We start from the raw sequence: 19831 nt of genomic DNA, 5'->3' as shown, positions 1-19831 counted from the left end.
TGAGTGTTTCTACGCCCCGTGGGGGTTTAATGGGTCATTGTCGGTGGAGACTACTCGTGAGGGACCACCTGAATATCCTTCATATTTAGTTGTTGCCAATTGTTCTTATCCCTACCTCTTTTTTACTTTTGATTTTTTTCTCCCCTTTTTACATAACATACAAGACAATATTACAAAAACAAAAAAAAAATTATTTCTCTCTTAGACTATAAAAGGTGATATTTTGTGCCAATATCATATAAAGAGGTACATCAAGTATCCTCGGACATTTCCCCTATACGGAGTTTAATCAAATACATATATTTTAAATATCCTTAAAATTTTCCATATTGAAAGAGAGTAATATTGGCCTTTTTCAGAGAAAGAAAAGGGAGAAAAAAATTTTTTTTTGATCACATACAATTATACATGGCCTTATAACCTGGTGGGAGGGGAGAGGAGAAAGCTTGTCTTCGAGCATAAAAACAAAAAACATAAAAACAAAAATGTGCAATAGGTATTTTTTCTACCTCTAAAGTTATAGATGGTTATAGATGATTAATTGTTTTTATCCAATTATCCCAAAAAACTATATTCCGAAGTCTAGTATTAATTGGTGTTGGAATGCCTTGTTCCATTTTGCATTGGTGAATAAGTTGAGCTTTAACAGTAAACCCATTTGGGGTATTTTGATTCTTCCAATTCCTTGCTATTTCAATATTAGCTGCTGTAAACACATGTAAAATCAATTTTAAATATTTATTTTGTTTTGAGGAAGATTGAGATGTAATAGTACCCGTTCCGGTTTCAATGACATTCTATATCCCAGCATTTTATCTAACATATTTTGAGTCTCCATCCACAATTCCTTAATGGCAGGACAGGACAGGACCACCACAAATGTAAATAGTCTCCACATTTCCACCACTCAGATGGTACCTTTGGATATATATTTTATTAATTTTTTAGGGGTTAAGTACCTTCGATTGAGTAGTTTGCATTGCAATTTATTTAAGTTCAAACAATGGATATTCGTTTTTGTGCTGATCATTATATTATACCAATCTTTCAGTGTAATAGATGTTCTTAAATCATGTGCACATTTTTGTATAGATTTTGGGATTATATGTTTATCTTGTTTTTGGAGTAATGAATTACAAATAGAAATTAGTTTTTTGTATCCTTTCTGTTTATAACATGATCAAATACTTGCTGATTATTCATTATAAGGAATTATTTATTTTATTTTAAGATAATTCCTTATTAGGAATCTCGGATTTTTTACCGAGAGCAGAAAAATATTTTATTTTATTTCTCTCTATTAAATCATTAACCAATAATATCCCTTTAGAATTCCAGTTTGTTAAGTCAACGTCTTGTAAAAGATCCGTTATAATTACCTTCAACAAAGGTACCGGTAATATATTTTCTTAAAGACCTAGATTTTCTTTTATTTTATACCAATTCTTTAAAAGAGTTCAAAGATAAGACATTTCCTCCCATAATTAGTTTTTTATATTTATGGGTAATAAACTCATCATATAAGTTATTTTGGGCATAACATAAGATTTACAACATTATTTCTTCCCCACCATGATATCTCCTTATTTTTCCATTGTTTGAAATTTGTATTAAAGTCTTTAATTAGAGGAAGCAAATTGATTTCAATCCAATTTCTAGGGTTTGTCGAGATCTTTATACCCAAATAAGTAAAAGATTATTTTGCCCAAACAAAATCAAATCTTGCTGCAATTTCTGCAGAGACATTCAGACACTGTCATATAGACATACAGACACAGGCATACAAAGACATACATACACAGTCATACAAACACAGACATACAGAGACATTCAGACACTGTCATATAGACATGCAAACACAGGCATACAAATACATATAATACACAGTCATATAGTCATACAGATATAGGCATAGAGAGCAGAGGCGAATCCAGAACCTAATCTCGGGAAGGGCACTGGTAGCAGCTTGTAGTGTCTGGTATTGAAAAGTTAGGGGTATAGTAGGGAGCTAGGGGCTGTAGTGGGGTGACAGGGGCTGTAGTGGAGGGTTAGAGGCTGTAGTGGAGGGTATGGGCTGTAATTGGGGAGTTAGGAAATGTAGTGGGGGATAGAGGCTGAAGTAGGTTTATGGCTCCAATTTGGGAAAGGGACTGTGGTGTGGGTGGTATGGTTCAATTGGGGGAGAGGGGCTGTAGTGGGGATGATATAGGACTGTAGCAGGAGGTAAGGACTGTAGTGAAGGAATAAGGGCTGTAGTGGGGTTATTGGGTGTAAAATAAGAGAGGCTGTAGTTGGAGGGATGTGTAGTAGAGGAGTTAAGGGATGTGGTGGGGAAACAGGAGCTGTAGAGGAAAGGACAGGGGCTGCAGAGGGAGGGACGGGCTGAGGGTGGGGCAGTGGCTGTGGTGGGGGGCAGGAGCTGTGGTAATGGGGGGCAGGAGCTGTGGTGATGGGGGACAGGAGTTGTAGTAAGAGGGGGACAGGAGCTGTGGTGAGGGTGGTAGGGGCTGTGGAGAGAGGGGGGACAGGTGCTGTTGAGTGGTGCACAGGGGCTGTGGTGGGGTGCATAGGGGCTGAGAGAGGGGACAGTGACTAAGAATGAGAGAGGGGACAGGATCTAAGACCGAGGGAAGTGACAGGTGCTGAGGCCAAGATAGGGGACAGGGGCCGAGAGGTGGGACAGGGGCTGAGAGGGGAGGACAGGGCTGAGATGGGGGACAGAGGCTGAGAAAAGGGGGGGGGGGCAAGGGCTGAGGGGGCAGGGACTGAGGAGGGGCAGGAGCTGTGGTGAGGGGGACAGGAGCTGTGCTGGGGTCACAGGGGCTGTAGGGGGGGGCACATCGGCTGTAGAGGGACAAGGGGTGAGATGGGGGACAAAAGCTATGGTCAGGTCACAGGGGCTGTAGAGGGGGGCACAGGGGCTGTAGAGAGACAGGGCTGAGGAAGGGGGGCAGGGGCTGAGAAGGGGGACAAGAGCTGTGGTTAGGTGGGACAGGAGCTGTGGTTAGGTGGGACAGAAGCTGTGCTGAGGGGGGGCAGGAGCTGTGGTAAAGTCACAGGGGCTGTAGATGGGGGCACAGGGACTGTAGGGGGGACAAGGACTGTAGAGGGTGGAACAGGGACTGTGGTGAGGGGGGCAAGAGTTGTGGTGGGGTCAGAGGGGCTGTTGAGGGGGAGACAGGGGCTGTTGTGAGGGGGGACAGAAGCTGTGGTGGGGAGACAGGAGCTGTGGTTAGGGGGGGAAAGAGCTTTGGTGAGGAGGACAGGGGCTTAAAAGGGGGAACAGGGGCTGAGAGGGGGAAGAATCAAGGGGCTGTGGTGAGGGGGGGCAGGAGCTGTGGAAAAGGGGGACAGGGGCTGAGAGAGGGGAAGAGGGGCTGAGAGAGGGGACAGGGGCTGAGAGAGGGGACAGGAGCTGTGATGGTGTCACAGGGGCCGTAGAGGGGGGCACAGCTGCTGTAGAGAAGAGCAGTGGTTGTAGAGGTGGGCACAGGGACGGAGGGGGACAGGAGCTGTAGAGAGGGGCAGGAGCAGTGGTAGGGGCACAAGTGTGGTGTAGGGATGCACAGGGGCTATGGGGGGGGGGGGGGCAGGGGCTGCTTAAAAAAAAATAGGATTAAAAAAAAGAATTCGACTAAATAAAAGAAAAAGACTTCCCCGGCTTCTGTGTGTTGGCTGCAGGCTGCAGGGAGACAGGTGATTTGAAAAATGATTTTTGCACCCCCCTGCTCTGGCGCCCTAAGGCAGCTGCCTATGCCGCCTTATGGACGCGCCGGCCCTGCCAATCCCCTATTTTCAAAGGGACACTATTGGCACCCAGACCACTCCAAGCACACTCCATCAGCCAGGCATCCCGCTACCGGACAGAATTGGAACCAAGGGCACAAGCAGTCGCTTGAGCAGAGCCCAGGGATGGCAGAGAGCGGTATGTACCAGATCAGCCCTCTCATCAAACCCCGCACACAATAACATCGGGTGGGAAGCGGGTGGGCCACAAGCCACAAGAACCTGAACAGCAGCTCGGTGCAATGGAACCAGGGAAACTGCATGATCTCTCCGGTGAGAACCCAGTGGAGCCTAGCACACAGCATTTCTGCTCACAGCTTATCACTAAGTTTGCCACACGTACGATCCCACGCAGAATTAACACCGATGCTCCCCCAGATGTCTGCCGACGCGTACTCACACAAACAGGCTCCCATCACTCCACCTAAGGACTGTCCTCCCCTTCTTTCTTTCGGTCTGCTACACGAACAGCTAGACATTCTAAATATATTTTGCATAGCAAAGTGCAGGGGTGAAGGAACTATCACTTACGAGCAATGGCATGTTACAGAGCAATGTTTCGGCGGACAATTAATCTTGAAGGTTCACCATAAATAATGGCTTCTATTCTGCATAAGCCTCATACCTTTATCTTCCATGACCTGCTATCACTCTTCTCATAAATAACACTGTCTTTAACCGTTATAGGTCTAGATATCCTGCAACACCATTCTTCACTTATCAGATGAATGCTAAATAGGACTTTTGTGTGTTATTTTTATTTTACATGTTGAGTTTATTCTTATCTATCAGACTTAAGGTACTGTTTGAATGCCATTACAATGTGTACTAACTGCAGATTAACTCTATCTTCACCATATTATTAAGCTTTCAACAAGAATTTTAAAAAAACGTGCTGTTAATAATTGCCATGATGCTGTATAATCTGTATTATCTCACCGGCTTGTACTTGCTAGCGTGGCAATACAAGCATGTTCGTTAAACCTAAGCACTGCAAAAAGAAAGAATTAAAAAATAATAATAATAATAATAATAATAATATTAAATGCAAAAATCAACACCTCTTTATTCTGCAACTGGGTGTCTCCATCTAACAGAGATAAAGCACCTATGAATAGGAAACAATAGACAATGTTTCAGTTTATTTTACCAATTTGCAATGTGTGCCCTGGCTGTGCCTGAACTGAACTAGATTGTTATGTAATTTGCTGAATCTTTAAATGCTGAAATACATAAATGCAGTTTTAAAAAGAGATGTACCCGAACAGGTGCTACGCTGGCCGAATTCTTACTGTCTCTGTTCTATTTCCTGTGACAAACAATCCTTTCAAGAAGTTTTTATGATATCCCACACTAGTCAAATCCTGGTATCTAACTGAAATCAATGGAAGAAACACAGTGAATGGAATCTAGTTGTAGCCAAACTGTTTGTTTGAATTCGTGCTTTTGATTTCAGAAGGGACTTTTGCTGTGCAATTACACACTATACACCCAAGATGGATGGATCCATAAGAAAGGCAGAGAAGAAAAGAAGTAGTCTCTTTTGACATTAGAGCACATTTTAATAGTGAACTGAATATGGACTATTTATGCTGTTAAAAATCAAAATATAAAAATAAAAAAACTAAACTAAACTCAATTCTTCTACTTAAAAATTACATTTGTATCAAATGCAAACCTGTCCTGGCACAGCCTGGCATTTGATGCAAATTAATTACAGGTATATCCTATAATTCCTAACACAGACATTCCTTCAGTGAGGAAAATTCAAATGCGGAGTATCTTGATAATGTGGTACACTCATTCATCGGCATACCGTGAAGGAAAGAGTGGTTTTACTGAACTGAATAGAAATTACTATTGACAGCTAAAACTTAACATCAGCTTAAATAGAAAAAAAACAGCAAGATAATAGGACAGCTCCTCTTTGCAATTTATGAAATGTGCCCTTTAGCATTGGGGGTAAATGTACAAAGTATTTTAGATAGAGTGCTTAAAGGACCACTCTAGGCACCAAGACCACTTCAGCTTAATGAAGTGGTCTGGGTGCCAGGTCCAGCTAGGGTTAACTAATTTTTTTATAAACATAGCAGTTTCAGAGAAACTGCTATGTTTATCAATTAGTTAAGCCTTCCCCTATTTCCTCTAGTGGCTGTCTCACTGACAGCCGCTAGAGGCGCTTGCGTGATTCTCACTGTGAAAATCACAGTGAGAGCACGCAAGCGTCCGTAGGAAAGCATTATGAATGCTTTCCTATGTGACCGGCTGAATGCGCGCGCAGGTCTTGCCGCGCGTGCGCATTCAGCCGACGGGGAGGAACGGAGGCGGAGAGGAGGAGGAGAGCTCCCCGCCCAGCGCTGGAAAAAGGTAAGTTTTAACCCTTTTCCCCTTTCCTGAGCCGGGCGGGAGTTGGTCCCTGAGGGTGGGGGCACCCTCAGGGCACTCTAGTGCCAGGAAAATGAGTATGCTTTCCTGGCACTAGAGTGGTCCTTTAACAGTGAAGTGGTCAAATATTTTATGAGATCACTTTATGCATCCTACACTGGAAAATTTTGTTTATATAGATAGCTATATATAGATAGCTATATATATTTACAATGAGCATAAAAATATATTTATATTGCCATTTATAAAAAGGAATATGATATGATATGTTAGAGTAAATGTCACTATGTTTTCTATAGAAAGTTTTGCCAGTGTCACATTGTCCATGATGACTGCTGTTAATTGAAGCATATTAACTGTTTTTGTCACCAACAGCCATCTGGGATAGAGCAAATTTCATGAATATGGCACTTGTGAAATTTTGAACTTTGGACTTAATGTTCCGGCTCAAAATTGGAAATTTGACTGTGTGGTAGCTGTAGCAAAGGAAGCAACTCAAAATTGTCAGGAACTAAATTTTGACATAACTCAAATAATCATGACGAGCAGAAAATCCAGCTTCAGATGAGATGACCTCCTTGTATCAGAGAGTTTACTGTGGTCTGTAGGGTCATGGTGAGTTTTTTTGTAGCACGTGGGATTAGGGGACTGTGGGGATGCTGTTCTTGCAAATGATGGATGTGGCTCTCCTGGCTGTCAGCAGTGTAGCCACAATCCTCACACACATACAGCTTGGTCCGCCGTTCTTTATAAGCATAGTTCTGCTGCACCCCATGGATTTTCTTCAAGTGTGACTCCAGTGAGCAACGCTGAGTGAAGGCCTTGTCACAGAGGTGGCATTTATATGGGCGAACACCTGTAGAGGAGAAGGAATCTGTGTTGAAAAGGAATTCAAATTTTTTAGATCAGCAGTTTTAGCCCTCTACATAATGTCTCCTAAATCTGTCATTGTAGTTACTCACAAAAATACTCTTCCATGTACCCATGGATAATGCTACGCAATATGTTGGTGCTTTATAAATAAAGTATAAAGTAAATAATAATAAAGATGATGTAGTCTTATAAGCACTTCCACAAAAACCTGACATATTTCAGGCATATATTGTTATGGGAGAAATGGGTAGGCTGTGAATATGATGGTAGAGTCAAAGTTTGGAATGTATCTGAAAGGTATAATTTTTAAAAACTGGGTGAATGGTGTTGATGCATGAACTACTCGCTGAAGACGAGATTGCAACTGGGCCCTCTCTGTTCCACCTGTCAGGGGTCCTAAAAGCTGGCAGGCTGGTCACCTTAGGGCCCACGAAGGTGGCTGCCAGTTGTGTGCTAGGGCAGAGTAGGCACCTGCATAACTTGACGGCAGGTGCCTGCTCTGCCAAAATATAGTGTCCGAGGGAGGGTGCAGACATTCTCATTCCCAGTGGACCACCAGGGTCCAGGAATTCCACCTCCCTGGCCCAATATATGCCTCAAGGAGGGGGTACTAAGATAGCCACTGTAACGTATCCCCTATACTCCGAATGAGTATATCCGCTGAGGAGTCTACCTGGTCCTGCAGAATGAAAGTATCCCCAAGCATCAGCCAAAACTTAATGAAGGGTAAATCAGTATGGTTTATTCAGGCAGAAGGTACAGGTATTTATACAATGGCCCCCAGCATGGGGTCTCCATTCATTCAGTCCTTAGCCCGCCCAGGCATCTCTGTGTCTGGGAGATAATTGAGTTGATAACCGGTAAACTAATTATCTCCTGGACACAGAAGAGGCCACACACAAATACCCCCAAAACAACCCGAAAACATGATATCCCCACAAGTCATATATCCCCTGAAAGAGGGGATCAGAGCACCCATTCTTTGAAAATAGTGCTCTGATCCATGTGAAATCTAAAATCCACTTGATTAACTTTTAGACCAACCGCTGTTAAAGTTCTTCCCGAAAATAGCTTCATGCGGTTAGGGCTAGGTCACGGTCTTTTACCGGGTGATCTAGGGGGCTGAAAAAGGAGGGCTCCCTCTAGTTTACAGGAAGTGATTGTTCAGGAGGATGGGGTAATATATGTAACGAGTATATACCCCTACACGCAGGATCCAGCCTAACAGAAGACAGTACAGAGGAGAGATACGTCTACCGGACCTTAGAGTGGCCGGACTCGACGTAATAGGATAAGACAGAGTCAGGAACGATCCGAGGTCAAGGGCACAAAGAGACAGCGTAAACGAAAACTAGCCGGGGACTGGTACACAGGAATCAGCAAGCCGGCAAACAGTACAGAATAGGATAAAGCGAAAACGAAGTCAGAATACAAAGCCAAGGTCAAATACGGAGAAACACAACTGAACACAACAAGCACTAAAGGGAACTGTAGCAGAAACCACGATAGGGCAAGGAACTAAGGGAAAAGGGTAAGTATAAGTAGCCTTCAAACTAATGTGATTGGCTCCTGTCACTTCCACTCCCCCAACAGGTAAGTGTATGGGGTGATTGGCATGACAGGAGCCAATGGGAGCCTTTTTGCAATTTAGGCTCCCACTGTCTCTTTAAGAGCGCGCCCGAGATTCGCGGCGCGCTCTTAGCTGCAGGCGGGACACGTGACCGCTTCTCGCGGTCACTGCCCGCCTTCCTGTCTGAACAGTCGGACGAGCCGCGCGCGGCTCGTGCAGCCGCAGGACCGCGCGCGGCTTGAAGAGAGGACCGCGTCCGGCCCCCGGATAAGGTAAGTACCGCTACAGTACCCCCCCCTGAGGACACGCCCTCCGGGCGGGCAGGACCAGGCCTGGCAGGAAAACGCGAATGGAAAGAACGTACAAGGCGGGGAGCATGAACAGCATCCGCAGAAATCCAACTGCGCTCCTCAGGCCCATAACCCTTCCAATGTACCAAGTACTGAAGCCGACCCCTGAGAAAACGAGAGTCAATAACAGCAGATACTTCGAACTCCTCATGACCCTCCACAGAGACAGGAGGGGGAGGGGGAGTATGCCGGGTATAGCGGTTGCGTACGTAAGGCTTCAACAAAGAGGTGTGAAATACATTGGGTATACGCAGATTCTTAGGCAGACCCAAGGCATAAGAAACGGGATTAACCTTATGTATAATGCGATAAGGACCAATGAAGCGGGGAGCCAATTTCATAGAAGGCACCCGGAGGCGAATATTCCGTGTGGAAAGCAAAACCCTGTCCCCCACAACATAGGAAGGAGCCGCTCTGCGATGCTTGTCAGCCTGAGCCTTCTGACGAGCAGCGGAATCCACCAAAGAACGCTGAACCTGCTCCCAAGTATTACGCAAACCAGCCAAATGCTCATCCAGAACTGGCATGCCCTGTGAGGAGAATGCAGCCGGAAGAACAACGGGATGCTGGCCATAGACAACGTAAAAAGGGCTTTTGCCGGAAGAATCATGAGTGGCATTATTCCGAGCAAATTCAGCCCAAGGAAGCAGGTCAGACCAATTGTCCTGATGGTGAGACACAAAACAACGGAGGTACTGCTCAAGAGACTGGTTGGCACGTTCAGCAGCTCCATTAGACTGGGGATGGTAAGCGGAAGAAAATGAGAGGGAAATACCCATCTCCGAACAAAAGGCTTTCCAGAACCTGGAAACAAATTGGCTACCCCTATCGGATACAATAGATAAGGGAATACCATGTAATCGAAACATTTCTCTAGCGAAGATAAGAGCCAATTCCTTGGAAGTGGGCAACTTGCGAAGAGACACAAAGTGAGCCATTTTGGAAAACCGATCTACTATCATTAGGATGACTGTGTTACCATTCGAAGGGGGTAATTCAACAATAAAATCCATTGATAGATTAGACCAAGGTCTCTCGGGAACGGGCAACGGATGCAACAGCCCACAAGGAACTCTACGAGAAGTTTTCATACATGCACAAGTAGTACAAGCACTTATATAGTCAGTAACATCCTTACGTAAGGTATCCCACCAGAAATACCGAGAAACGGCTGACACTGTTTTGGAAATACCAGGATGTCCAGCAGTCTTAGTATCGTGATAAAGTGACAGAATATCCCGTCTCTCGGGAATGTCAACGAACAATTTATCATTGGGCCTCTCGCTGGGTGCCATGCCTTGTTTCGCTTGTATGGCCTGCAAGAGGGACGAGGAAATAGACAATATAGTAGTTGCTATTATCCTGTCTGGGGGAATGACAGGAGTGACATCAATCTCCTGTTTGTCAATAGTCTCGAATTGTCTGACAGAGCGTCCGCTTTGGTGTTCCGGTCACCTGGCCTATAGGTGATTATATAATTAAAATGAGACAAGAACAGTGACCACCTAGCCTGCCTTGAAGACAATCTTTTAGCTTCGCTAAGGTAGGATAGGTTCTTATGATCTGTAAATATGAGAATAGGATCCTTAGTTCCTTCTAGCAAATGTCTCCATTCTTTGAGTGCTAAAATGATAGCAAGGAGTTCGCGATTACCCACATCATAATTCCTCTCTGCCTTGGACATTTGTTTAGAAAAGAAGCCACAAGGATGCAATGGCTTGTCAGGAGACTCTCTTTGGGATAAGACAGCACCTACCCCTATATCGGAAGCATCAACCTCAAGTATATATGGCAATGAGGGGACAGGATGCTGTAAAATAGGGGCAGAGGCGAACGTAGTTTTAAGAAAGTCAAAAGCCTGAAGTGCCTCAGTAGACCAGACACGTGTATTGCCATCCTTTTTAGTCATACGAGTAATAGGCGCTACTATAGACGAAAAACCTTTGATAAAACGTCTATAATAATTAGAGAAACCCAGAAAACGCTGGATGGCTTTCAGACCTTGCGGCAGAGGCCATTCTATGACTGCAGCGAGCTTCTGGGGATCCATCCGAAAACCCTCGGCGGAAATCAAATACCCTAGAAACTGGACCTCGGACTGGTCGAATAGACATTTTTCTAATTTGCAATAAAGACCATTAGCAAGAAGGGTCTTCAGAACTGTCGTAACATGTCTGTGATGAGTGTGAATGTCTGTAGAATATATTAAAATGTCATCCAAGTACACAATAACAAATGAGTGAATAAAGTCCCTTAAGACATCATTAATAAATTCTTGGAACACTGCTGGGGCATTGCAAAGCCCAAATGGCATGACGGTATACTCATAATGACCTGACCGAGTGTTAAAGGCTGTCTTCCATTCGTGGTCCTTTTTAATACGTATCAAATTGTATGCTCCTCTAAGATCTAATTTGGTGAATACCGTAGCATGTTTGAGCCTGTCAAACAATTCTGTTATTAGAGGTATAGGGTAAGCATTTTTGATGGTGATCTTGTTAAGACCTCTATAATCAATGCAAGGTCTTAAATCACCTTCTTTCTTTGATACAAAGAAGAACCCCGCTCCAGCCGGAGAAGAGGATCTTCTAATAAATCCCTTGTCTAATGACTCTTTAATGTATTCCTCCATGACACGGTTTTCTTGAACCGATAGGGGGTACACCCTGCCCTTAGGAGGTATAGTACCAGGCAACAAATCAATAGCACAATCGTAGGGTCTGTGAGGCGGTAATTTGTCAGCTTCTCTTTTATCAAAGACAGTCTTTAAAGTTAAATACTGAGAGGGTATTGTCGTAGATAAAGGAGGAACAGTAGGAACGTTAATAGAATTCACAGGCGTGACTTCAATAGTACATGACTCATGGCAGGCTTCACTCCATGATTTTATCTGCCCTGTCTCCCAGTCAAAAATGGGATTGTGGGCACGTAACCATGGATACCCTAACACCAACTGTGAAGAGGGAGAGGTGATGACCTGGAACCGAATGGTTTCATAGTGTAGAACCCCTGTGTACATGTGTAGCGGTGCAGTCTCGTGAGTAACAACAGGAGATATCAATGGTCTACCATCTATGGCCTCAACGGCCAAGGGTATCTCCTTCTCTCTGATGGGAATATTGTTTCTCTTTACAAAACCAGAGTCTATAAAGTTCTCGGCTGCCCCAGAATCAACCAGGGCGTCTATGTTTTCAACTATACAACTCTCTCCCATATGTAAAGAAACAGGGAGAAGCAATCGGTTAGGAGGCAATGTAGGAGACTTAGAAATCACACCCAAGGCCAGTCCCCTATAAGGTCTTAGGTGCGAGAGTTTTCCGGGAGCAGAGGACACTCCTTTACCATATGGTCTCTCTTACCACAATATAGGCAGAGTCCCTCCCTTCTCCTATGTAATTTCTCAGTATCTGAGAGTTTGGCAACCCCTAATTGCATAGGTTCCTCTTCAGATACTTTAACACTCTCCGGTATATTAACTCTGGGTTGAATAGGTGTAACAAAACGTCTATTCCTGTTCTTAGTATAGAGCCTGTCACGAATCCTATTATCTATATCGATGAGGTAGTCAATAAGGTCCTCTAAGGCAATAGGAAGCTCCTTAGCTGCTACCTCATCCAATATAGAGTCTGATAAACCTTCCATGAAGGCCGTAGTTAACCCATTATTGGTCCAATCGACCTGTGAGGCAAGGGTACGAAACTGTATAGCGTAATCAGCCACAGACCTAGAACCCTGTTTAACCCTCATTAATGCTCTAGCGGCATTCTTAGACCTTTTCATAGTATCAAAAGTTCTGCGAAAAGCTGTTAGGAAACTGTGAAAGTTATGCACCATAGGTCCATTAGCCTCCCAAATAGGGTTTGCCCATTCAAGTGCTTTGTCGGTAAGTTGGTGCATAAAGAATCCAACTTTAGACCTCTCTGTGGGAAATGAACGTGGATACATTTCAAAATGAAACTCTATTTGGTTAATGAACCCTCTGCATGTCTTAGAATCCCCTCCATACCTAGGAGGAGGCGTTAAATGTGCTGTAGCGTTAGGCATAGTCGATACTTCAGGAAGCAGGGGTGCAGGAGGGTTAGGTGCGGTTGCTGGAATGGTTCTAGTTAAGAGCGTCTGGAGAGCCTGAGCTATTTGATCCATACGGTGATCCTGCTCTACAAATCTAGCCTCATGGGTCGCCATCTGTTGAGCTAAATCTGCGGGGTCCATGGCCCTATCGTAATGTAACGAGTATATACCCCTACACGCAGGATCCAGCCTAACAGAAGACAGTACAGAGGAGAGATACGTCTACCGGACCTTAGAGTGGCCGGACTCGACGTAATAGGATAAGACAGAGTCAGGAACGATCCGAGGTCAAGGGCACAAAGAGACAGCGTAAACGAAAACTAGCCGGGGACTGGTACACAGGAATCAGCAAGCCGGCAAACAGTACAGAATAGGATAAAGCGAAAACGAAGTCAGAATACAAAGCCAAGGTCAAATACGGAGAAACACAACTGAACACAACAAGCACTAAAGGGAACTGTAGCAGAAACCACGATAGGGCAAGGAACTAAGGGAAAAGGGTAAGTATAAGTAGCCTTCAAACTAATGTGATTGGCTCCTGTCACTTCCACTCCCCCAACAGGTAAGTGTATGGGGTGATTGGCATGACAGGAGCCAATGGGAGCCTTTTTGCAATTTAGGCTCCCACTGTCTCTTTAAGAGCGCGCCCGAGATTCGCGGCGCGCTCTTAGCTGCAGGCGGGACACGTGACCGCTTCTCGCGGTCACTGCCCGCCTTCCTGTCTGAACAGTCGGACGAGCCGCGCGCGGCTCGTGCAGCCGCAGGACCGCGCGCGGCTTGAAGAGAGGACCGCGTCCGGCCCCCGGATAAGGTAAGTACCGCTACAATATAACCTCCAAAGAGCCCCATCTTAGCTTTTTGGGAAAGGGGTTAAAACAAGGGTAAAAAAAGTGACCGGTGTGAGGCACTTGTCCATAGCCGCGCTGGAGTTCCAGAGAGATTCTACGTATCTCCCGCTCCTGGGTAAACGTTCCGATTGGCTGAACAGGCTGAGATGGGTTGAAACAAAGGGATTGCTGGGATGGCAGTTCGTAGGGGAAGGTGTAACAGGGAGAGAGTGAGAGTGAATATAGTCTTTTGGACACAGTTTGTTACTGCCACTATTTTGGTTACTGGGAACTGCCGCCCAGATGTCTGGAACTATGTGCTGGATCGGAGGAGCAGCGACCCACTAAAATCCTGACTTTCGCCTAACTCAAGCTAGCCACCACCTATTCAATTGCTTTTTGGACAGAGTGGGCGCTCAGAAGAGAGCTTTACGGGGATGTCATTTGTTTGGGATGCTGGCATGGGAACACTGTATTATTACTGTTTTTGTTACCCGGTTCAAAGGTGTCCGTCCGCTAATTAAATTATCCATCTAGGTACAGACACCAAGGTGCCAGGGATGTCGCAATCTCGTTGTTCTCCTGGGGACCTCCTGTTGAGGCCCTGGGTATAAAAGTTGGACAAGTTGACAATAAAAATGATTTTTCTTCACCATTCACTCGACTAGTTTTTGGGTAAAACCGCTATAGAAGCTCTAACACTGAGCTATAATCATTATTCTATATGCTGGGAGAAATACTTCAGAGGGAAAGGAAAGCATTGGCGGTGACACTCGGGTCTTTGGTGAGTGATCCGCCACAAAAATATGTAAAACAGTTGGCTTGTGCCTGGGCCAGCTTCAAAAGAATTCAAATGCAGTTAGGCACAACATGCTCATCAAAGAGAATTCTGACTGCCTTTTCTGAGTCAAGAATGATTTGTTTTTGTCCAAAATGTAAATTACTTCAAAACTTCACAGACAGGTACACCCAGGCACAGACAGGTACACAAACAGATACAAGTGAACAAACACAGACTAATTTAAACAAATAAACAAACAAACTAAGACACAAACAGGTACACAAAGGCACTCCATAATAAAGAATATCCCTATACTTTAGAGGTTGTCTTATTTCAGGGGATGGGGGGACAACTGGCAGCCAGCTATTGTTTCAGAGAGAGCAGGCAGTATGCCACATCTTCTCTGGCCCGCTCCCCAGTCTCATTACTGCAGTCCATGGCCAGACTGCTATTGCTCTGTGTTCTCCTTGCCTACACCCAGCGTCTCAGCAGTAAGCAGAGACAGCGCATTGATAAAGAAATATAGGGATTATGACACTCTATCATTAAAAACACTTACATAAGAGAGTGTATGACTTATGTCTACGCTCATAAAAATGGAGTATAATCAATGTGGATGTGAGGAATACTGTTTATTCGCCTTGAATCCAGGCTGTCCACCAGTGGGGTATCTGGGATATACACAGTAGTACAGGGAAGACACAAACCAGGTGACTGCCTGGATCCAAGGAAAATAAGTGGTATTCCACACATCAATATTGACTAAACAGTAATTTTTGTGTGAGCTTAGAGAGAAGTCTTATGTAAGGGTTTGAGGGGGAGGGGGGGAGTATGGGGCTTTGGATGCGATCACAAAAGGTCCAGGCAGGTCAGGAAACGGGAGACCGGCTGCTTCCCCTGTCAACTTCCCACACCAGGCCTCAAGTTTTGCCTGTCGGATGATACTCTCTGCGGGCAGATCTGCGGTTGAGTTTTCAGTTGGAGGTGCACAAGAGCCTTTACTCCCAGACTATACTCAGCTGGAGCAAAAAGTGGGCGTTAAAAGGTACTTTAATTTAGGTGTGAGTGAAAGTGCTGAGGAGCTTATGGACCACGCGTCTTTCGAGCTTGGTGGTCAGGCCCTTCGCCCCTTGTCACTTTTTTTAGTTCCTACTTTGCCTTAGGGTATTTATGGATTGTGTTGTGATTTCACTGAAATTCCAAAGCAGTTACCACACGTATCTCATAAAAGTTGCTTAGAATACTATGTACCCTAGCCAACATCTGCAATACGAACATTGCTGCAGGGGTTCCTTAAACAGGCATGCAAGGCATGTAATCAAACCTGTCATGTTTTCAGATGTGACAATAATGTCATTTAAGGTAAACAGCAAACAATAAAATCCCTAAAAACAAAGGAGAACCGGGGCAAAGTAAAATATAAATATATACTAATATAACGTCAAGGAAAGATATATTTGCCTACAAAAACCTATGGCTGGGGAATAGTCCCACTACTCTTAAAGGTATACAGGGGATAGCTACCTAAAACAAGTCCCTATGGCTGCTCAGGGCACCATAAAGCAGAGGGTGCACATACCTAACAGAGAGAAAAAGGGTGGAGAAAATCACTAGAATCAAAGGAAGACAGGGACAAAGAGCAAAAGTAAAATATAAAGTATAGCTAAATAGCTAATGCAAAGGTAATATTAGCCTAAAAATACCTATGAATAGGGAATTAGCCAACCACTCTTAAAGGTATACAGGGGATTAGCTACGTAAAACAGGTTCCTATAACTACACAGTGCACCATATTGTCTTAGAAAAATTCAATATTTTATATGAGATTAAGAAAGGAGTGTGGTGCCTAGGCTAGGACACTGTGGGACAATATTCAGATTTCTTTTTTCCAGTTTAGACTATTTTTTTTGTACTTGCCCAACGGGTCAAAATAGTCTTACGAATTCTCTTCTTGGTAATTTCTAGTAATTAATACATTAGGGAGCACCAAAGCTTATTCAGTAAAATTGGTAATAATTAATTAAACAGGTGAAATAAGAAAATATTGCATCTACTTACTAATTACATCACTGGTTCTTCAGCTAAATATCATATATTAGCTGATTGCATCAACAATTGTCCTTGGGCATGGGCATGAAACCTAATGATATATATCTGCCAACCTCAAATCCTCACAGATTGTAGCTCATTTTGGCAGTGCCTTCTTCGCCTATAAATATCCCCATTCTATAATTATATGTTGGTGATATATAAATAATGTCTTTTTGTCTCTTTTTTTACAATCTTCTTTCTAATCTCACATTTTTGCCATATAATGCCTATTCTCTAAGCCTCTGCCAACACCTGGAGCCTTTAAATTCACCAACCTCTTTTCCTCACCTGTGTGAGTGCGCACATGTCTCTTCAAGTCAAAGGTGTCATTAAATCCTTTGCCGCAATGTTCACATTGATGCCTTTTGACTTCACTGTGACATTTCATGTGACGGTTTAGCATCCGCTGGTATGTGAAGCTCTTGTCACAAAGAGTGCAACGGAAAAGCATCTTCTGTTCAGCCTATGGAGTAACTGAGTGGTTAGTTGACATATCTATATTTATAGTATATAAGGCAAACATTTACAGGGCTCCTCACTAAATTGTGAATTGTGGTGAATTGACACAGACAGTGCAATATTTAAGTTAAAATTTCTTCAGCTTGACTTCTGACAATATTTTGCAGCTAATTTGTTTATTCACCTTAACACTTCCAAGCTGAATGCAATTAGGAGCAGCAAAAGGAAAATATAATGACAGACGACAAAATTAATACTAATGCAAAGTGCAAAAATTGGACTTGTGAGAGTCAAATTTGTGATTTTATTGATGCACATTATGGTTAATTCTGTACTATATATATATAATATTGCACCTTTTTGAAAATAGTACTATTTCTACCACTTTATTGATACACTTAATGGAAAATATTGTGTTGCATATTAAATAGAGCACTTGTGATTGTGAGCACTTTTGTGGCTACACTTTAACCAGAATCTGTGTGTTCTTTTCACTGTGACTGATATATGCACTTTATTTTATGTATTTATTTGTGATGCACTTTATCATTATTGAATGCACTGGATAGAGTTGTGTGAATTGAAGCACTTTAGGATTGTATTCCTTTTTGAAATAAAGATTGTGTTGTATTCTAGTAATGTTGATGTAGGATATTTATATCTGTCCTAAAAAGGTGGATATAGGATACCCAAATGAACATAGCATCCTAAGTCTCAAAGTTTTGAGTCCTCTACCTTTCTGAATTTATTATTTGGATTTAGATTTAGCCATTTGGTCATCTGTCCATCTGTTTTACAAAACAGAACTAATAATACAACACAGCTATTTGGAGTTGTAGCAGTTTGCATTTAGAGGGACAGATGGCCCAACACAGGGACTCTCCCTTTTAATTAGGGACACTTGGGAGGTATGTGAACTTCCACTCTCACCTGAAGAGATTGTCCATGGTCTTGAAATCCATGTTCCCGTACTTCCTTTTCTTCTGTTACATGGTATGAGGAAGGCTCTGTCATACAACGAATGTGATGAAGAGACAAATCAAGAGCCACCTCTCGGTCACACGCAGGTTCAATCTCATCTCGAGTCACATATCCCACAGTCACTGCTAGAGACGAAAAGGAATGTGGTCAGTGCTTGGACAGCAATGGAATCAGAACTGGAGTTGGTACTTTATGAACCTAGAGCTTGGAATTTTGATGTTCCTAACCAATATATTTCCTTTGTTACAGTAGCTATGGACTACATATATGACATATAGAAAAGCTACTGCTAGTCTAACCTATAATTGCAATGTATGTCATAGGCCTCAATAGACCTATATAGCTTTCCAAATGATTATACCTAGGATGGACAGTATTTTGGGACTACATTTTTCTGTCCCTCTTTTCTACTAGCTCTATATTGTTGGAGTTTCTGCGTGTATAACAGAATGTATAACAGAGCTTCACAGCAATAATACAGTAATGTGTCTTTAAAGGGACACTATAGTCACCTGAACAACTTCAGCTTAATGAGGTTGTTCAGGTGAGAACTATAGCTCCCTGCAGCCTTTCTCATGTAAACATTGTATTTTCTGAGAAAGATCTTCTCAGATCTGCTGTCAGCAGAGCACAGGGCAGCACTGTGCACAGCATCCTGTCATTCAGTATCTTCACTGACACTGACACTGACATCTTCACTTCACTGACACTGAACTTTTCTCATAGAGATTCATTGATTCAATTCATCTCTATAAGGCAGGGGTGGGGAACCTTCGGCTCTCCAGATGTTTTGGACTACATCTCCTTTGATGCTTTGCTAGCATTATGCCTGTAAGAGCATTATGTGAGATGTAGTCCAAAACATCTGGAGGGCCGAAGGTTCCCCACCCCTGCTATAAGGAGATGCTGATTGGCCAGGGCAGTGTTTGAATCATGCTGGCTCTGCCCCTGATTTGCCTCTTTGTCAGTCTCAGCCAATCCTATGGGGAAGCACTGTGATTGGATCAGGCTACCACATGTCAGCAGACTGCTTGTTTTTCTGAGTCTAACAGCATGCAGATTTACAGCTTCAGGCTTGAATACAGTAAGAATTTTACTATATTTATGAAGGCATGAGGGGCCCAGGGGGGCTAGATGGTGGTGTTAACACTATAGGGTGAGGAATACATGTTTGTGTTCCTGACCCTATAGTGATCCTTTAAACTACAATAAATGTGTTTTGAAATCATTCTGTATAAGTGAGATACATTGTTATTGTTCTAAATTACATTTTAGTTGCATAAATTGTTATGAAGTTACCTACAATTTCTCAGAACAGCCCTGTCCCTGCCATGCCAACACTCACACCCCTGAAACTCAAGTATCCCTTGTTGTCCATGTGAAATGTTGGTATGATACTTCTAGAAAACTTTACAAATGATATATCTACAGAAGACTCCATTTGGAAAGTCTTTCTAACAATATTGAATAATTTTATTAAATTTATTAAAACCTTATTAAATCTATTCAAGGCCATAGTCTGAATGTCGGAAGCTTTTTTATTAAGCTTGATACAAGTGAAAAGCCTCTGTAATGGCAGCAGCCTATGTCATACTATATGAATAAATGAAGAACTAAACTGTAAATTCATATTGTGGCAGCTTTGGGTCCATTTAAA

The 19831-nt window shown here is 43.3% G+C and overlaps 1 protein-coding gene across 1 annotated transcript in view; it reads right to left on the bottom strand.

Moving 5' to 3' along the window:
- Positions 1–6300: 6300 nt before the first annotated feature.
- Positions 6301–19831, bottom strand: part of OVOL1 (ovo like transcriptional repressor 1) — a 31243-nt gene continuing 17712 nt past the window's right edge. The window contains exons 2-4 of the mRNA XM_063437349.1: positions 18124–18299; positions 17023–17197; positions 6301–7027 (exon numbers count right to left, since the gene is read on the bottom strand). Coding sequence (XP_063293419.1) covers positions 6732–7027; positions 17023–17197; positions 18124–18299 — 647 coding nt within the window. The 3' untranslated portion in view covers positions 6301–6731. The remainder of the gene's footprint in view (positions 7028–17022; positions 17198–18123; positions 18300–19831) is intronic.

Source organism: Pelobates fuscus, chromosome 12, assembly GCF_036172605.1.
Source record: "Pelobates fuscus isolate aPelFus1 chromosome 12, aPelFus1.pri, whole genome shotgun sequence".
NCBI classification, from domain to species: domain Eukaryota; kingdom Metazoa; phylum Chordata; class Amphibia; order Anura; family Pelobatidae; genus Pelobates; species Pelobates fuscus.
This window is presented reverse-complemented; position numbering and strand designations above follow the sequence as displayed.